Raw genomic sequence first — 18,054 nt, forward strand, 5'->3', positions numbered from 1 at the left:
AATGTGATTTCTACATCTATTTATTTACTGTATGATTCTAATTAATGTGAGAATTCGTAAGAAGAATCAATTTTATACAGGAATACTTTATATTTTCAGACTTTATCTGTATAATCATACAAAAACGAAAAAAAGGCAAAGATTATCAAAATGTTCTCAGACAAACAGGGGATTAAACCAGGAAGATCAGTTATCCGTTAGGTTGTTCAATATATTATTAGAATGGGATAATACAATTTCTGGCATATGCAGACGATGTAGTAAACAGCAGAGGCAGTATACAACACCACAGAGAAAAGAAACACTCAGAAGTTATTCATTACACCTGAATGGAGAAACATAAATGAGCTTAGGACGGCAGTGACGAAAGAGGAAATCCAGAAGCAAGGATGAAGAAATTAGATAAACCTCGAATATCCTAATACCACAAAAAATTTTTTTCACTACTTCACTGGACTCGACGATTAGGTGGCATTGAACCTTTTGACATCCCGGCAATGCAAATAATTTTTTATCAGGTATTTATTTCGTCAAAAAAAATATTTTTTTTATTTCCACACGATTAAATGAAGTTTTAACGATAACAATAGAGTTTTTTATGAAGAAAAAAATAATCAATTCATATTTTGAATAAACTTCTATTTGCGAAAAAGAAGATTTAGCTGTAATAGTAGTCGGTTCGATAAAATGTCAAACAAATAAAAAAGAAGAAGAATTGTACAATTCTAAATACCTTATGAAATTATTTATTTTCCAATTATTCATTATTGTTAATTAATCCGATTCGTAATTTTACATAATCTACAATTAGAAGCACCCAAAAGTATTGATGTTATAAAATTATAATTAGTAACGAGGTGCGTACGCTGTGTTAAATTAAATATAAATTCCATTAGCTTGGCTCCAATTAAAAAACTTTTATTTCTACATCTATTTACGATTTATTATTATGACAATAACAAGTTTGAACGAGAAATATTCAAATTAATTTTCATTATGTTTTAGGTGTAGTTTTAAAAAATGCTAAATGTAAGATGATAAAATTGAAGTATCATCAAAAGTGGAGACACAGATATGAATTTTGATTATAGTCGGTAATATATTAGAATGTAATTGAATTATTTTAATGTAAAAGTGTCGCTCATAGGAATCTAATTGAAATTAGGGTTAAATAAAGAACAAAAACGTACTGAGTTAGTTGTTAAGATGAACATAGAAAACGATATACATAATCATTATCAACAACATTGGTTTAGTGCCGGACTTGAGGTAATCGAAAAAAAAAATCCTAAATTTCGTGTTAATAATGTTACTAATTCTTTTCAGAAATTCAAATTGGAAGATAGATCTCGAGAAGAGAAAATAGAAATAACAAGACACGAATTCCGGAGGTATATACAACAATTGACGAGAAGCGATGTAGGGAAACCGAATTTACCATTAAATTTACCAGAAAAGTTGATAAACCACGTGAATCCTATACTGAGAAACGGGTATCGTACAGGTTGCAGTCGACTAGTGGCTCCTAGAATGTGCGAAATTGATAAATGTTGGAAACCTGCGTTACCATGCGCTCGGCATTGTATATTACATATAATGTTGAATCCGGAACAATCTTTATTTGAACATTGTACTGCAAAGTTTTCTGATAATAGACAGTGTTCAACACCGGTACTCGATATATTACATGAACTACCGTTATGTACTGAACATGCCAGAAAAAGGGTGAGTTTCCAATTTTAAAGGGTTAATAATCGTCGTTATTCCATGGTGCTTAGTTAGGGGTAGTTTGAAAAAGATGAATCCCCCGATTTTACCAAAGCTTCTGGTTGATTAGAGGAGATAAACCATTAAAAAGCTTCATTTGCCTTCAGTCTCCTTCAAAGTTTCATTAAATATCTCCAAAAATATTGATTTTCGTAAAAAGAGTTTTAAATAAAAATTGAGGCTCATAAAAAGCTCTACAAAAAACGTTATATACGTTTTTTATGTAAATCTATTCTTTTGGTTGTTAATATTCAAAATATCATAGTATTTGAACCGATAGATCAACTACCATCAATTTAAAGTCATTTCTGGACATTTCGAGGAGTTTTTTAATCTTCATAGTTGAGTTTTCTAATAAGATCCCGTTTCATCCTTCAGTCATCCCATCAGTTTGTTGTTGATGATGTGACATTTCTATGAAACCACAGTAGAGCTCTGGTCCAAAATAAGGTCTCACCAATATTTACTTCTGCTTTCTCACTGACTTGTCACTTCTTTCTAGTTTTAAAGATTCTAGTGAAGGGGGGTTAGGTTAAGCTGCACCTCTAAGGCTGAGTTTTGAGGTTAAGTGAAGCAATAATTAGAAATTTCTCTATGTCAACTTCAAATTTTAGCATCGTTTCAATTAAAAACCGATTTTTCCACCATTCCAATAACCGTATGAAAGTTTTTTCAAAATCTCCAATTGAATTTGTTGATATAGTAGAGATTGAAAAAAATATTTTAGTTGTGGAATGGGTACGAAAGTTTTACTAATAATTTTAGGATAATTACAAATTATTCCAAGAAGGGAAACCGAAAAAATTGAAAAGAAAAGTGAAATTATCGGCGATGATTAGACCACAAAAAAGAAATAAAAAACGGAAAAGATCTAGCGCGAAATCCGAAGATCTCAACATATCTAGTAACACATTGATAGAAACATCTGCCAAAACGTCCAATTCAGGTAAACTACCAATACTTTTCAGTATTTCTGTTTCACCTGTTTTCTATTGGTTTGAAATGTGACATTTTTACCCCAAAACTTATTAGTTTTTGAATCACCCTGTATTTTATTGGAAACAAAATCACTTCATTTTGATTCACCCAGTATCAGATTCAACTAATATTTTCGTTCTCGTAATTATAACAAGCAAAGAGAATTTTATATCAGAAATGAACTACAGAGTGTTTTGATTAAAATAAAAAGCAGATTTTGTCGCCTTGTATATTTTATCGCGTTTTTTTTTTTCATTTTTTCTTTGTTAATTTTTAGATCCTGACGATTTAACGGAAGCGGACTCTTCGACTTTGGAAGTCGAAGATATACAAATGATAGATCAGGTTCTCGGTTTAAATGGTGGCAATTTGCAAACGCAACCGCATCTATTAGAAGAAAATGACATAAATAACGTGTTAAATACTATACAAGTTGATGAATTTAACGACTTCTTTACAGGTAAAAATATCTTTTGTTAAATCGTTTTATATCCCCTCGAACCAGTCCTCTTGTTTGTTTACTTTGGCAATGTAAGGATCAGCTAGAACAGTTCTCACAATATCTAATGATTTAAAAAATTGTAAAAAACGTCAGATCCGGCCCTGTAGTTTGTTTACATTATCTATGTAAACGAACAGCAGGACCGAATCAGCTTTATATGAATTTAACGACTTTATATAAAATTCGATGTTATATTGAAAACCCTACGAGTCGATCCGGTCCTGTTGTTTATTTACATGTGTATAAACAACAAGACCGGATTAGCTTAAACGGTTTTCTCTATCAAATCCAGTTATATAAAAAATGAAAAGCATCGAAGTCGATCTGGTCCTGCTGTTTGACGTAAACGAAGAACAGGACCGGATTTTTCACATATGCGTATAATAATTTTTTTTGGCATTTCAGTTAATAGAAATGGCGAATACGAACCGACGCGAGAAGAAACCGAAGAATTGGAAAAAGCTTTAGCTGCAGTCGATAACGACGTAAAATCTTTAGAGAAATTGAGTCAATCTCAGGGATTGTTGGATTCGTTATTAGACGAGAACGCTTTGAACGAAACTTTAGTACAAATACCGGAAATGTTCCATAACGGTTATGCGAGTTGCGGCGGTAATGCGGTTGCGCAAACGTCGTCGTTTCTTCTTCCCGTCGTCGACAATCAATCACATTCCTAACGATTCCCGAGGTAATTTATAGTACAATGGAGTTTTTAATTTGGTCGTCGATCGATTTGTAAGGGTCGCTTCAGTCACACAGTCAATGTTTTTATTTTATTATAGAGTGTATGTTATGGAATTAATTGTTTTAGGGTAAAAAAAAATATTTATTAACTTGAATTTATTTAAATTTATCTCTCTGTATAGCATTTTTATTTTAGTAGTAAAATTTTATACGACGACATTTAATTGTTATTATTTTTACCTCTTAAAAAATCCCAAAAATAGAAATGATTTTTGTTTTTTTTTAGTTATTTTTTTTACATTTCAAAAGATCCCCAAAATTATTTTCTATAATTTTTACACCTTAATAAGATCCCAAAAATGATAGTTGTATTTTTAAAAATTAGTTTTTTACTTTCGCAAGGTTCCAAAAATGATTTTCAATAATTTGTTTACTTCGAACAGGATCCCAAAAATTATTTTTATTTTTTTTTAATTTTTACAATGAAATTTGAAAAATTTAATTTTTCAATATACAGTGTGTAAATAACTAATAAAAGCAATATAAATATAATTAGACGTTTTAGAAGGAAAAAAAAAAGAAATTTGTTGGTTTTTCTCAATTATTTGAACGATATTACCATAAAAATGAACTGGAATAAAAAATAATGAATTTACCTTAAGACGTTTTTTTAACATCCTCTATATAAATTTGCAATCACTGCATCAAAATTTCACCTTTCATAATGAAAATATAAGTTTTCATTATCAAATTTTCACTTTTCATTATCAAAATTTCACTTTTTACTTTTCATCATCAAAATTTCAGTTTTCATTATCAACTTTTCACCTTTCATCATCAAAATTTCGGTTTTCATTATCAAATTTTCACTTTTCATTATCAAAATTTCACTTTTTACTTTTCATCATCAAAATTTCACTTTTTACTTTTCATCATCAAAATTTCAGTTTTCATTATCAACTTTTCACTTTTCATCATCAAAATTTCAGTTTTTATTATCAAAATTTCACTTTTTACTTTTCATCATCAAAATTTCAGTTTTCATTATCAACTTTTCACTTTTCATCATCAAAATTTCAGTTTTCATTATCAAATTTTCAGTTTCCATTATAAAAATTTCACTGTTTACCTTTCATCATCAAAATTCCACTTTGCAAAATCAAAATTTCAATTTTCAACATCAAAATTTCACTTTTTTCCTTTCATTATCAAAATTTCAGTTTTCATTATCACATTTTCTGTTTCCATCATAAAAATTTCACTGTTTACTTTTCATCATCAAAATTTCACTTTTTACTTTTCATCATCAAAATTTTAGTTTTCATTATCAACTTTTCACTTTTCATCATCAAAATTTCAGTTTTCATTATCAAATTTTCAGTTTCCATCATAAAAATTTCACTGTTTACCTTTCATCATCAAAATTCCACTTGCATAATCAAAATTTCCCTCTTTTCTTTTCATCATCAAAATTCCACTTTGCGTCATCAAATTTCCACTTTTTACCTATCATCATGAAAATATTACCTTTCATCATCAAAATTTCAGTTTTCATTATCAAATTTTCATTTTTCACCTTTTATCGTCAAAATTTTATCTTTCATCATCAAAAGTTCAGTTTTCATCATTGAAAGAACACTCTTCTCCATCAAAAGTGAACTTTTCATAATAAAAAATTAACTTTTCATCATCAAAAGAACATTTTTCTTCTTCTAAATGTCAGTTTTCATAATTAAAAATGCACTTTTCACCTTTTATCGTTAAAATTTCACAACTCATCGCGTTTATTTAATGTAAAATAAATTTTTTCGGGATATAAAAAATACAATTTTTCAATATACAGGGTGTACCTATAGCTAACAAAAAGAAAACATAATTCGGCACTTCTAGAACTGTGATTTCGCAATTAATCATATATATTTTTTAAAACGAGATTTTGTTCGAAAATTTCTATAACAAAATTCAGAAAATTCAATTTTTCAATCTACAGGGTAATAAAATTCAATAAAATGATTAGATATTCCCAAATCTACCAAATACAAGAGAATCAATGGCACTTTATACCAATTTTTCAATATTTTCACAATAACTAATTTAGAAAAACAAATAATTAACTTACCTTAACATAATTTCCCCTCCGATGTTTATTCTAACATCCTGTATATAAATTTGAAATCGCCTGAACAATATTTCGATATGATTTCATTGTCCAACGAGTATTTTCTGTATCAAACGATATTTTTCCCGAATTTCTACGATGGAATTTGAAAATTTCTGTTTTTCAATATACAGGGTATTTATATTTGACAAATTACAAAAATCGTGATTATACGTTTCGAAAACTGTAAAAATAAGAATTTTTTTGTAATATTCGATTTATTTATTATACCGTAAACTGATATTAAAAAATAACAATAATCAACTTATCCCGTTAAGATATAATTTTTCTTATACATTCTGTATATAAAATCGGAATTATTTGATAAAATTTTCGAAAAAATTTCGCAATTAATCGCATCTATTTAACAAAAAACGATTTTTTCCCCGATTTTCTACAAGGAAATTTAAATAATAGAATTTTTATACAGGGCGCGTCAATAATTAATTAATATTTAAAAAGTAACAAAATCATCGTGGATCTGAGAAAAAAAATATGAACAATTATTTAAAAATAATTTATTTCACAATTAGCTAATTTTTAGCGAAAAAAAAATAATAATAATTTTATGTAATAAAAAAACAGCAATAAACTTTTAATTTCGATTCAACACTGTATAAAATAAGAGCTAAAAAAATAGAAATAAAAAAAAATTTTGCACCTACTTCTTCCTCTTAACCCCCGAACCGTGCATTTCGATAAAAGACACCAAAGCTTCGGGTACTTGCCCCCTATAAACAATCGAATAAGTTTTGATGGCGTTCGCGGCCATACACCTCAAACTCAATTTGGTCTGAGTCTTCAAAATAATCTCCGCCACGCCTGCGAATTGAAAATATTTATACAATACGTTAAGGGGAGTTCACGTTTATGATTGGCGGTAAATTTGCCGTCGGATATTTTACCTGTCGTCGCCGTATCCAATGGGGTTTCGTTGTATTTGTTGACGCAGTCCAAGTGAGCGCCGTTTTCGATTAAATCCGTTACGATCGAATGCATAGTGGAAAAATCGGAAACTGCTTTGTTATATGTAACTATTATATGTAAAGGGGTGTTTCTTTCTATGTCCATTGCGTTTACATTAGCCCCGCAATTTATTAATAATTTCGTTGTTTCTTTACAAGGGAATCTGTAAAAAAAATTTTTTTCAATTTTTTTTGGATAAAATTTACAGAAATTTTTGATAAAAGAGGAGATAATTCAGGCATATTTTCAAAAAATAACGATTTCAAAATGTTTCCAATTTTTGTTCGACAAAAGTTATCAAAAAAATTAATAAAAAAGCATAAAATTTTGGCAAATTTTTAATAAATAACGATTAAAAAACGTTTCCAAATTTTTCTTCTTTTAATTTTTAATGTTTTATTTGACTTCCTTAGAAAAAAAAATTAATAAAAAAGTAAAAAATTTGGTCATATTTTCAAAAAAATAACGATTTTAAAATGTTTCTAACATTTTTCCTGTTTTTTATTCGACGTTTTTGGAAAAAATTTGCATTTTTCAATAAAATTTTTCAAAAAATTTGATAAACTAGAAAGATTCGACATATCTACAAAAATTGACGATTTTAAAATGTTTCCAACAAAATTTTTGCATTTTTAAAAATTTTTTTTTCGATAAAACTTTCCAAAAATTCAATAAGAAAGTCGAAAATTTTGGTATATTTTTAATAAATAACGATTTAAAAATTATTCAAAAATTTTGTCACTATTTTACACAAAATTTTCGAAAAAGAAATTACGAAAAAATTATTTTTGTTGGAGCCTCAAAATTTAACAAAGAATTTTTAAAAATATATGCAAAAGTTTTTTACAGAATTTTCAAACCTATCAAAATTTTTTAAAAAGTTGCATGAACTTGAGATGTTTCATGAATTTTTTGGATTTTGAAAAACTAATCCCATAAATTTTCAAAAAAATGTCAAAATTTCTTTAATTTCGAATGCTTTCGAAAAAGTATTTATACCAATTTTATAAAGTTTTTTTTTGAAATTTGTTGACTGCCTCATTGAAATTTTAAAAAAATCACCTTGTACGTTTTCTCATCTTTTTTTTGAAAAAAAAGTATAATTTTTTGTGTAGGGGAAAGCAGGAAAATGTAGTTTTTAGAAAACTGTGTCCCAACATTTTGCAAATAAATTATCCAATTGAAAAATTTCTATTTGACATTTATGGCATCAATTTTTTGGAAATTTCTTCCAAAAAAAATAAATCAATGTAATTTTTTCAAAAATTCCAAAATTATTAGATAATTAAAAAAAATATTTTTTTTGATGATACTAAAGATTTTTTTTCCAAATTTCGAGTAAATATTCATCAAAAACTACCGAATAAAGAATAGAAAACGAAAATTAGGATTTTCTTACAAAATACCCTTTTTTGAAAAACTTAAAAATATAAATAAAGTAATGATTCAATAATCCCATTTCGAAATAAAATTTTTCAAAAATGTCGATAAACTATTAATTATTTTGAGTGAGGATACATTTTTGGACTACAACGATCCGGAACCGGAAAAATGTCACTTACTTGCACACATCTTTAATGTGAAACTCGTCTACGGGCGTATCAGAACTACAGGCCAAATGTAACAAAGAATATCCATTCCTTTGAGTCATATTCAACTGATTTAATGTAAAAACCATCCTTTGAATATTGAAACGTTCCTCTTCGGAAAACGTTTTCATTATTTTCGTTAATATCGTTAAAAAATACAATGTCGTTGTGAGGTTATGTTCAATGTTATCCTGTAAACAAACGAAAAAGAAAATAAAAAAAATCCGTCCGATCCTGGCTTTCATTCACATTATCGAACAAATATTTTCTCGGCAAGTTCGGTCCTGTTCTTTGTTTACATTAACAGATCAAACCTTTTCTGGAATCGAATCGATTTTGGAAGTAGAAGAACCTAGAACGTTGTAGAAACTGACAGTTTCAATATGAAAAAATCTAAAGTGTCCTGAATACCATTGAAAATACAAAATTGAGTTGAAATTCTCGGTAAGTCCGGTCCTGTTATTTATTTACAATACTAAACAAATCTGACAATTAACATTGTCGAGAAACTTCTGGAGCCGAGTAGATTTTGGAGGTAGAAGAATCTAGAACGTTGTAGAAACTTCTGGAACGACGTATTAATAATAGAAATGGCGAAGAAGTTATCAAAATTTACAGATCAGTGAAATTTAATGAGATTTCAGGTCAAAATGTCAACAAAAAAATTATTTTATATGAAGTAGACCAAAAATAAAAGATAAATCGTTAAAACATATCAAAAGGGGTATTAGAAGTGAAAATTTTAAGGAATTTTAGGAAACGAGCCGATTCTGGAGTTAGAAGAATCTAGAACATTATGGTCACTTCTGGAAAAACGTAAGGTATTTCTAGAAGAATCTGGAACGTACGGTCCTGTCCTTTATTTACATCAAATGAACAAACCTTACAAATAAAATGACTAGAAATTACAAAATAACACAAAAACTGTCTAAACTGACAGTTCTACCATGAAAAATCAATTGAGAAACGTTTAAAACATCTAGAGGAATCTGTAATTATATCACTTCAGGAACGTCCGGTTATGTCCTTTATTTACAAACCTGTCAAATAAAATGACAAGAGAATTCCAAATAACACAAAAATTGTCAAAAATGACAGTTCCCCATCAAAAAATCGAAAAAACTCTCCTAAATATCGTCAAAAAGCCAGAGATATCAGATTTCCTTTATTATCATCCACCGAACAAACCTGTCAAATAAAATGAATAGAAATTGCAAAATAACCCTAAAACTGTCAAAACTGACAGTTTTACCATGAAAAATTGAATTAAAAATCGTAAGGAATATCTAGAAGAATCTAGAACGTTGTAGTCACTTCTGGAACGTCCGATCTTGTCCTTTATTTACGTCGACCGTACAAACCTGTCAAATAAAATGACTAGAAATTACAAAATAACACAAAAACTGTCAAAATTGACGGCTCCCCATGAAAAATCGAATAAACATTCCGAAATATATTGTTAAAATACCAGAGGTACTCAGCAAGTCAGGTACTGTCCTTTATTTGTTTTAACTGAACCAACTTATCAAATAAAATATGTGGAAAATTGTCAAAAATGAAATTTCAAAGAAAACGAATCAGTATAAATGGACAAAAGAAAAAAAACTTACCATACACGTTTCCGGATCCTCTTTACATACATTTTTTTTCATATTGTCTCTATTACGTTCCAATTCCGTTACAGCGGCTGCGAATACTTCGTAAACGCAATCGAAGGATAAAGAAATGTCGACGTCCAACATTTGACAGAACACTTGGGCGAATCTCAGAAGATCCTTACCGACCGGGACGGATGTCTTCAATCTTAAACGGAGGGCGTGCAACCACAATTCCAAACACCTGAAAAATACGATAAACAACTACACCCTGGTCCATGAGCATCGTATTCGATTTCATAATAGGAAAAAAATAATTTTTTACCTATCAAAACGGGCGTTATCGGCAAAAACCGCTCCTCTGTATATCACCGGATAAGGTACTTCGGCGTTGTGGGTTCCCAAGATTCTTTCTCTAATGGTTAAAGCTTCCATGTGGAGACTGTTGTGATTTTCGCTTATGGCTTGGAGTTCTTGGATTGTTTGACATTCTATCCAGTTTTCGTAGGCTTCGATGGGTTTGATAATGTTTTTCTTGATCGGATTATCGGGATCGCTGTATCTATTGGTTTGCGAAAAGATGTGACAGTTTTCGTTTTGAAATTTTGTGGAAAAAATAAAAGAAAAAGAAGACACTATATGGTAGAAGTGTAAAAATTATTAGTAATTTGGCGAAAATTGTTCCAATTGGGAACAAATTGTTTCCAGTCGAACTAAAATTTTTCTAGTCCAATGAAAATTGTTTTTAGTGTGACGGAAATTCTTTCAGCTGAACATAAATTGTTTGGGACGCACGAAAATGGTTCCAGCTGAACACAAATTGTTTGGGACCGGACGAAAATTGTTCTAGTTCAATGAAAAGTGTTTTTAGTTGGATAAAAGTTGTTTTAAGAGGACGAAAATTGTTCTTAATAAGTGAAAAATATTTTGAATCGGACGAAAATTGTTCCATCTAAACACAAATTCTTTGAGACCGGACGAAAATTGTTCTAGTTCAATGAAAATTGTTTTTAGTTGGATAAAAGTTGTTTTAAGTGGACGAAAATTGTTCCAATTGGGACTAAATTGTTTCAAGTCGAAAGAAAATTGTTCTGATCCAATAAAAATTGTTTTTAGTTCGATAAAAGTTGTATTTGTTCGGCTAAAAGTGTCTACCCGTGCAAAAATGTTGAGATTGACGAAAATTGTTCCAGCTGGGTACAAATAATATTTATTCGAACGAAAATTGTTCCAGCTGGACACAAATTGTTTCGAATCGAACGAAAATTGTTCTAGTCGATTGAAAATTGTTTTAAGTGTAACGAAAATTGTTCTTAATCAGCGAAAATTGTTTTGTATCGAATAAAAATTGTTCTGGTCGAAAACAAACTTTTTCGAATCGGACGAAAATTGGTCTAGTTGGATACAAATTGTTTTGAGAGGACGAAAATTGTTCCAATTGTTTCCAAATTGTTTTGAATTGGACGAAAATTGTTCTAGTCCAATGAACATAAAATTCGATAAAAGTTGTTTTTGTTTGGCTAAAATTATCTAATGCGCAAAAAATATTCCAAATTTGACGAAAATTGTTCTAGCCAATAACAGGAACAATTTTTTTTAGAAGAAAATTGTTCCGGTCCCGTACAAACTGTTATTAATACAATAAAAATTGTTTTTTTTGACAAAAATTATTCCATTATGTATAGCTGACTGAAAATTCGATAAATTTCAATAACTATCAATAACTAAAATTGTTCCAGCGGTACTAAAGTTATTTCTAATATAATAAAAATCGTTTTTAGTTAAAAAAATTATTTTTAGTTCCATAAAAATTGATCTTAGCCAGGAATAGTTCCAATCATATCAAATCTTTTCCATTTAAATAAAAATTTCGACGAATTTTATCTGTAGGGTGAAAATTGACTTGAATCGTAACGATCTAATTCTCTTAATATACTAACCTCAATTGCATTGCTAAATACATGTATTTATAAGCTTTAACAATGTTGTAGTTTTCTTTATCGTTTGCAAACGACGCTCCCAAAAGTTCCAAAGCCTCAATTTTATCTTCCACCGAAATATCTTCTCTGTTAATCAAGAATTCCACTACCCCTTCTTTGGTTTTTTCAGCGGCGGCTTTGATCGCCGTCATCCCTACGTCATTACTGCTAAATTTCGCATCATACAAAAGAAGTTGCTTAACAACTCCCACGTGCCCACATTCGGAGGCAAAATGTAACGCAGTACCCCCACAATGAGCTTTTTCGTTCGGATTCGCGCCTTTTTCCAACAAATAACGAACCTGTAAAATTCCAAATGGATTTTTTTTCCCAAAATTCAACACACCCCTACTCACTATTTCTAAATGACCCTTATAAGAAGCTATCATGAGGCAGGTGTTATTATATTTATTCGCTAGGTGTATATCAGCCTTATGGTGTATTAGATATTGTACCACGTCCAAACGGCCGTCGAAACAGGCCGCTCGAAGTGGCGTAGAACTCGTTTTAGTACCGTGGTTTATATCGGCACCGGCTTTTATTAAATATTTACAAATAATTAAATGACCTAGAACCAACATAAATATCAAAAAACCCTCGTATAGAAATAGTTAAATGACTTAGAATCTACATGAATATAAAAAAACCCTCGTATACAATATGAATAATAATCGCAAATGAATAGATTGTTACGCGAATGGAAATTCCTATAAAATACTAAGGATGAAAAGTTTTTTTCTTTGTTTTGATCACACTGTTTATAGGCTTACCTGCACATGCGGCGCACCAGAGTGCCGTAGCACCGTCTATCACATAACCATCGAATCTAACTATACCTTCTACTTCTAGATTAGGTTCGTAATTTGTTAATAACATTCTAACAACTTTATCGTGTCCATTTTTCGCTGCTATTATCAAGGGGGTACATTCTTGTCCGTCATCTTCTATTCTCTGTCAGAAATTTAAAGTAACTTTAACAAAAATATAACGTCAAATTGGTATAATATAACCTCTAATACCGCTATTTCTATTTCCACAACAATTCTTTCTACACCACTGTCATTTCGTAACGAGGCTAGATACATGATTCTTCTTTTTCCTGTAATTTGGCCTTTGCCTATATGGTTACTCATTTATCGGTTATTATAGTTCTAAACGGATGTAACCTGAGATTTGATATGAAAGTAGAGAAGAAGAGATTATAGAACCAGTCCAGATACACGTAGTAAAGATCAACTAAGAAAAAGGTCGAGTGAAAATCTAGAGCCAAGATTAGAAAAGATATCAAAGAAAAAATAGGCGTTAGACCTATTATGGAAGAAAGAAGAAGATCCTGTAGAAATGACTCAAACATACGAGGTGTATCAAAATGAACTGAATCTAAATATATTGTACTTCTAATACAATTCAATCTTTCTCAGTCCAGCAAATATTGTATAGTAGGACAAGAATGGTTTTAGTCCAATGAAAATTGTTCTAGTTTGACAAAAAATGGTTTTAGTCCAAAGAAATTTTTTTTTAATAAGAAAATGGTTTTTTGACAAAAATTGTTCCAGTAGAACAAAAAACATCTTCAGTGCAACAAGAATTGTGTTTAGTCCAACAAAAGATGCTGTTAATGAAGACTAAATGTTCTTATTTAAGAAAAATTGTACCATTAATTCAAAATTGTGTTCAATTAAACAAAAATTCAACAAAATTGGGTAACAATTGTTTCAGCTAGACAAATATTGTTTCCAGTTTGATGAAAATTGTTCAGGAGGATAAACAATGTTTTTATATGACCCAAATTGCTTCACTAGCTATACATTTATGGAAACTAATAACAGTTGGACAAGAATGTTGTTCATGTCAGTCAACAACTGTTTTACTTATTTCTAACCTTTCAGACATACATTTTTAACAATGCTTCCTGTATAACAAAAGCTTGTACACCAATAAAAGTATTTTAACCAAAAAAAGCTCTTCACAAACATCCAGTATACAAATTTTCAGGAAAATATTATATGAACCACACAGTATATGAGGTCGAGTGAAATATTTTCATCTATTATTAGCACACGTGTTGTTTTTCTGGATTTCAAAAATTCACTGAGATTAAGTGATTCTTAAAATAAATTTTTAAACTATAACAAATAAAGGAAACTTAAAAAAATCATATAAAAACAAACAGAATCGAAATGATATGAGTTTATAACATTTTTAGGACTGAGATAATTAACATCATTTGAAATGGAGTTTCTAATTATAGTTTTTTTGATACGCGATTTTTTTGTTAAAAATATTTCGAATTAAAAATGAATTTATACAGGATCTTGAAAACTAATGATAGTTGTTATTATCAGTTTTGATGGACTATTTCCCAAGATTAAGTGAAGAAACCAAGAAAATAACATTATATTGGATTTATACATCCTAAAAGAGTATATATTGAGTTAAACTACACAATACAGTGTTAAAAGTGAAGCAAATAGACCTAAATTTAATATACTCTTGTTAAATTTAGAATACTTTAAAATAAAATCAGAAGCTTAACTTTTTATAGTAAAAAATCTTTTCAAAAAGAATATATAAGTGAAATATTGTTCTATATTATAAAATTATGTGTTCCAAATAAGTAAAATGATATTCTACAAATGCTTTACCTCTATAATAAATAACAATCGCCAACTTTTAATATAAATAAAAATAAAGTTATTATTTGCGTGATATGTTATCTATTTAAAACAAATAATTGATTACTACCAAAGTGTAAAGGCAAAATATTACTAATAAGAAATAATATTGTCAATTTTTAAATGATTTCACAGATTTGGACTATTCTAGACAACAAAAATTGTAAGTATTATTTTTAGATATTAAACAAAACATTTAGGTGTGTAAAATTGCACTATCATTTTGTATATATTTTAAAACCTATAGAATAGACATTTTTAGAAAATACACGTGATTAAATGATTTTTTAAGACTCACCTCATTTATAAGTTCATTCACTTTAGTTTTGTCAAGTCCACTTATTAAAGTATACAAAGCAATTGACATTCCATCCTTGGATGCAAAATATATGCGATTCTTTATGGACTCCTCCGGTTTGTACATTACTGAATGACATTTAAATTTTTCTAAATATGAAAATAAAGATTCTTTCACAACTAGTTGTAATACTTCCTTAATCAAATATTTTTAAAGACTGACTAGTGAGTAGTGACTCTACAATGACACTTAGTTGACAACAGACATTGACATCTTCTTGGTAATATCATAGACAAATATATCATAGATAATTTAATAATTCCTATAATTCTTGATTATCTCTTAATATATCATATTAACATTAACATATGTTTAATATTTAAAATTATAAATTGCTATTCCAAATTTAGTTAATATTTGTTAGAAGAGTCTTCTCGTATAAGTAGTATGCAACACGTTTAGCACCACGTATAAAGTGTTGCATAACACTCCCTTAACATAATTTTTTGCATAAATATCTGTAAAAGGTTTTATCATAACTGATTGATTATATAACTGCATATTTTTTTGTTAAACTTATAATTTTGGTTGCCTAAAATCTATAGCTCCTTCATGATTTATTAGACTCTTTTTATTTCTTATCAGTGTGGTGAGTAGAGGTAAAGGGTGAATATACATTAAAACAACGTAAATAAAATTGTTTTTATTTGCTAAAAAGGTGGCGGTAAAACTTCGTTACTTTAGATCTCAGTCTGTCGATGTTTCATTTGAAAAAAAATGTTTCTGATTTTCGGACAATTCATATTAGTTATTATTTCTTACAATTATGTTAAAAATTGTGCATTAGGCGTTATCTATGAAAATAACCGAAGAGTGCAAATCTTAAAACATAACTTGCATATTACTTATTACATTAAAATCTAGTCGTTATATAAACAAAAAAAGGAACAAATGCTTAGTGAATACTGAAAAAATATTTAACATTAAAATTAGAGATCACATGAATTTTTATCCAAATGTAACCATTTTAACAATTAATCAACAAATTTCGAAAAAAGGGAAAGGCTCATATTCCAAATACAATGTTGACAGCATATTTCTTATCTAGTTGAAATTAAGCAGCAGTTTTTGAGGTCTACTAAATTCATTTTCATTCAAATTAAAGTTCTTGTGATACAGGGAGAGATAAAAAATATTAAACATGGGAAAAAGAGAGAGAGAAAGAAGTGAATGACAGATACATATAAAGCAATAGAAGCAAAGATAGAGAGAAAAGTATATATAGTATCTACTATAGATAAAGATAGATAATTTTTTTGTACATACAAAGAGAAATATGCATAAACTGATATATAGATAAAGATAGGGACATAGATAGATACTAGAAATAGAAATAATGAAATATACTGAAATATACTAGGAGATGAAGTAAGAGATAAAGATACAGATATAAATAGATTTGATAATAGAGATAGAATTAGAGAAATATTGATATATAGATAAAGATAGATATACATAAAGAGATAAGAATATATATATATATATATATATATATATATATATATATATATATATATATATATATATATATATATAAGAATATATATACATAGAAATACAAATAAAACAGAAATTAAAATGGAATGATAGAATTCAAAAAATAAATAGTGAAGTGAAAGATAAGTACGAAATAAGAATAAAACAAAATATATAACAAAGAAGAAATAGAATGTGATAAAACGAAACCAATTGAGAGAATGAAGATTATTATAAAGAGGGAGAAACAAAAATGAAAGAATCTAATAAGTAAAATAATGAAAAAATGAGGTGTGGGATACGAGAAAAGTCGATAAAGTTATGTAAAGGTACAAATACAAAAGAAAATATTGAGATATAGATAAATATTGATATGAGAAGTGAATAGTGATAAAAATACAGATGGAGATAGTTAAAGACGTATAGATATAGAAGATTAGGATAAACAGATTAATACAGAGATATATAGATGTTGGTATAGACACAGATAGAGATGGGATAAGAAATAGACAATAAAGTGAGAATAGAGAAAGGTCTAGAAGATAAAAAAAAGATTAAACATGATTCTAATTTTCAAGGAAAGGAAAATGATAGTGAAGCAGAGGAGAAAAGTATGGGAAGAAATAAATGAGAATAAAGTGAAAAACTAGCGGAAATGTATAACAAAGGAAGAAATAGAGTTTGATGAAAATTAATCATGAAACAAATTGATTAAATAAATATAAATAGGAATGAAGGATTAGTAGGGAAAAAGGGAGACGTGGGATGAGAGAAAAATGAAATAAACGTTGAAATGTAGGTAAAAAGCAACAATTATTCAAAGAAAATAATAGTGTTAAAGAGAAGAATAGAAATTAAAGAGAAACTAGAAGTAAAAAATTAAAATAAGAATTAGAAAATCAGTGAGAATATAAAAACGAAGTGGAAAATATGAAAATAACAAAGATATTGTACGATTGAATTCAAAAAAGAATAGTAAAGAAGAGAAGAGAAGTATGAGAAATGGGGAAATGAAATAAAAAATAGCGACATAGTGGAAAAGGAAAGAAATAGAATAGAGACGATTGAGAGAATGAAAATTATACTTAAAAGGTAGATAACAGATGATAGTTGTGAAAAGAGGAAAGAGAGATAAAGTAACGTAAAGAAAATGTAAATGAAAATGAAATGAAAAAGTATGCAAATTTAAATAAACAATGGTTATAATTGAAAAAAATATATGTTGGAACAAGAAATGAAGTAAAAGATAATTGCAGAAAGGAAAATTAATTAGGAAAACAGTACGGAGAATAAAAGAACAGGACTAGAAAGATAAAGCGATTATAAC

General features: G+C 28.6%; 2 protein-coding genes across 3 annotated transcripts; one reads left to right on the forward strand and one right to left on the reverse strand.

The window, feature by feature from the left end:
• The first annotated feature begins 616 nt into the window (after positions 1-616).
• Positions 617-4,150, forward strand: LOC130893297 (INO80 complex subunit D). The gene is made up of 6 exons (XM_057799280.1): positions 617-857; positions 1,006-1,269; positions 1,327-1,725; positions 2,533-2,713; positions 3,023-3,205; positions 3,653-4,150. Exons 2-6 carry the CDS (start codon positions 1,207-1,209, stop codon positions 3,922-3,924), a joined length of 1,098 nt encoding a protein of 365 aa, XP_057655263.1. The 5' UTR covers positions 617-857; positions 1,006-1,206; the 3' UTR covers positions 3,925-4,150.
• Positions 4,151-6,592: 2,442 nt separating this feature from the next.
• On the reverse strand, positions 6,593-15,456 carry LOC130893295 (protein fem-1 homolog B). 2 transcript variants are annotated; one of them, XM_057799279.1, is made up of 9 exons: positions 15,192-15,456; positions 12,989-13,169; positions 12,575-12,786; positions 12,180-12,520; positions 10,565-10,801; positions 10,255-10,483; positions 8,618-8,835; positions 6,995-7,218; positions 6,593-6,911 (listed from the first exon to the last, which is right to left on the reverse strand). In XM_057799279.1, the coding sequence occupies exons 1-9, from the start codon at positions 15,315-15,317 to the stop codon at positions 6,751-6,753; spliced, it is 1,929 nt and encodes a 642-aa protein (XP_057655262.1). In that variant the 5' UTR covers positions 15,318-15,456; the 3' UTR covers positions 6,593-6,750. The 2 variants fall into 2 exon arrangements, with proteins under 2 accessions (XP_057655262.1, XP_057655261.1); XM_057799278.1 differs by lacking the exon at positions 15,192-15,456 and adding an exon at positions 13,229-14,339.
• Between the last annotated feature and the right edge of the window lie 2,598 nt (positions 15,457-18,054).

Source organism: Diorhabda carinulata, chromosome 4, assembly GCF_026250575.1.
Source record: "Diorhabda carinulata isolate Delta chromosome 4, icDioCari1.1, whole genome shotgun sequence".
NCBI classification, from domain to species: domain Eukaryota; kingdom Metazoa; phylum Arthropoda; class Insecta; order Coleoptera; family Chrysomelidae; genus Diorhabda; species Diorhabda carinulata.

Bases quoted from the DNA above. Each gene is read 5' to 3' on its own strand.
- LOC130893297 (XM_057799280.1), top strand. From the start codon at position 1,207: ATGAACATAGAAAACGATATACATAATCATTATCAACAACATTGGTTT. The intron at 1,726-2,532 runs GTGAGTTTCCAA...TAATAATTTTAG, and splicing joins CTGAACATGCCAGAAAAAGG to GATAATTACAAATTATTCCA. The intron at 2,714-3,022 runs GTAAACTACCAA...GTTAATTTTTAG, and splicing joins TGCCAAAACGTCCAATTCAG to ATCCTGACGATTTAACGGAA.
- LOC130893295 (XM_057799279.1), bottom strand. From the start codon at position 15,317: ATGTACAAACCGGAGGAGTCCATAAAGAATCGCATATATTTTGCATCC. The intron at 10,484-10,564 runs GTAAAAAATTAT...CGTATTTTTCAG, and splicing joins GATAACGCCCGTTTTGATAG to GTGTTTGGAATTGTGGTTGC. The intron at 8,836-10,254 runs GTAAGTTTTTTT...GTTTGTTTACAG, and splicing joins AGGATCCGGAAACGTGTATG to GATAACATTGAACATAACCT.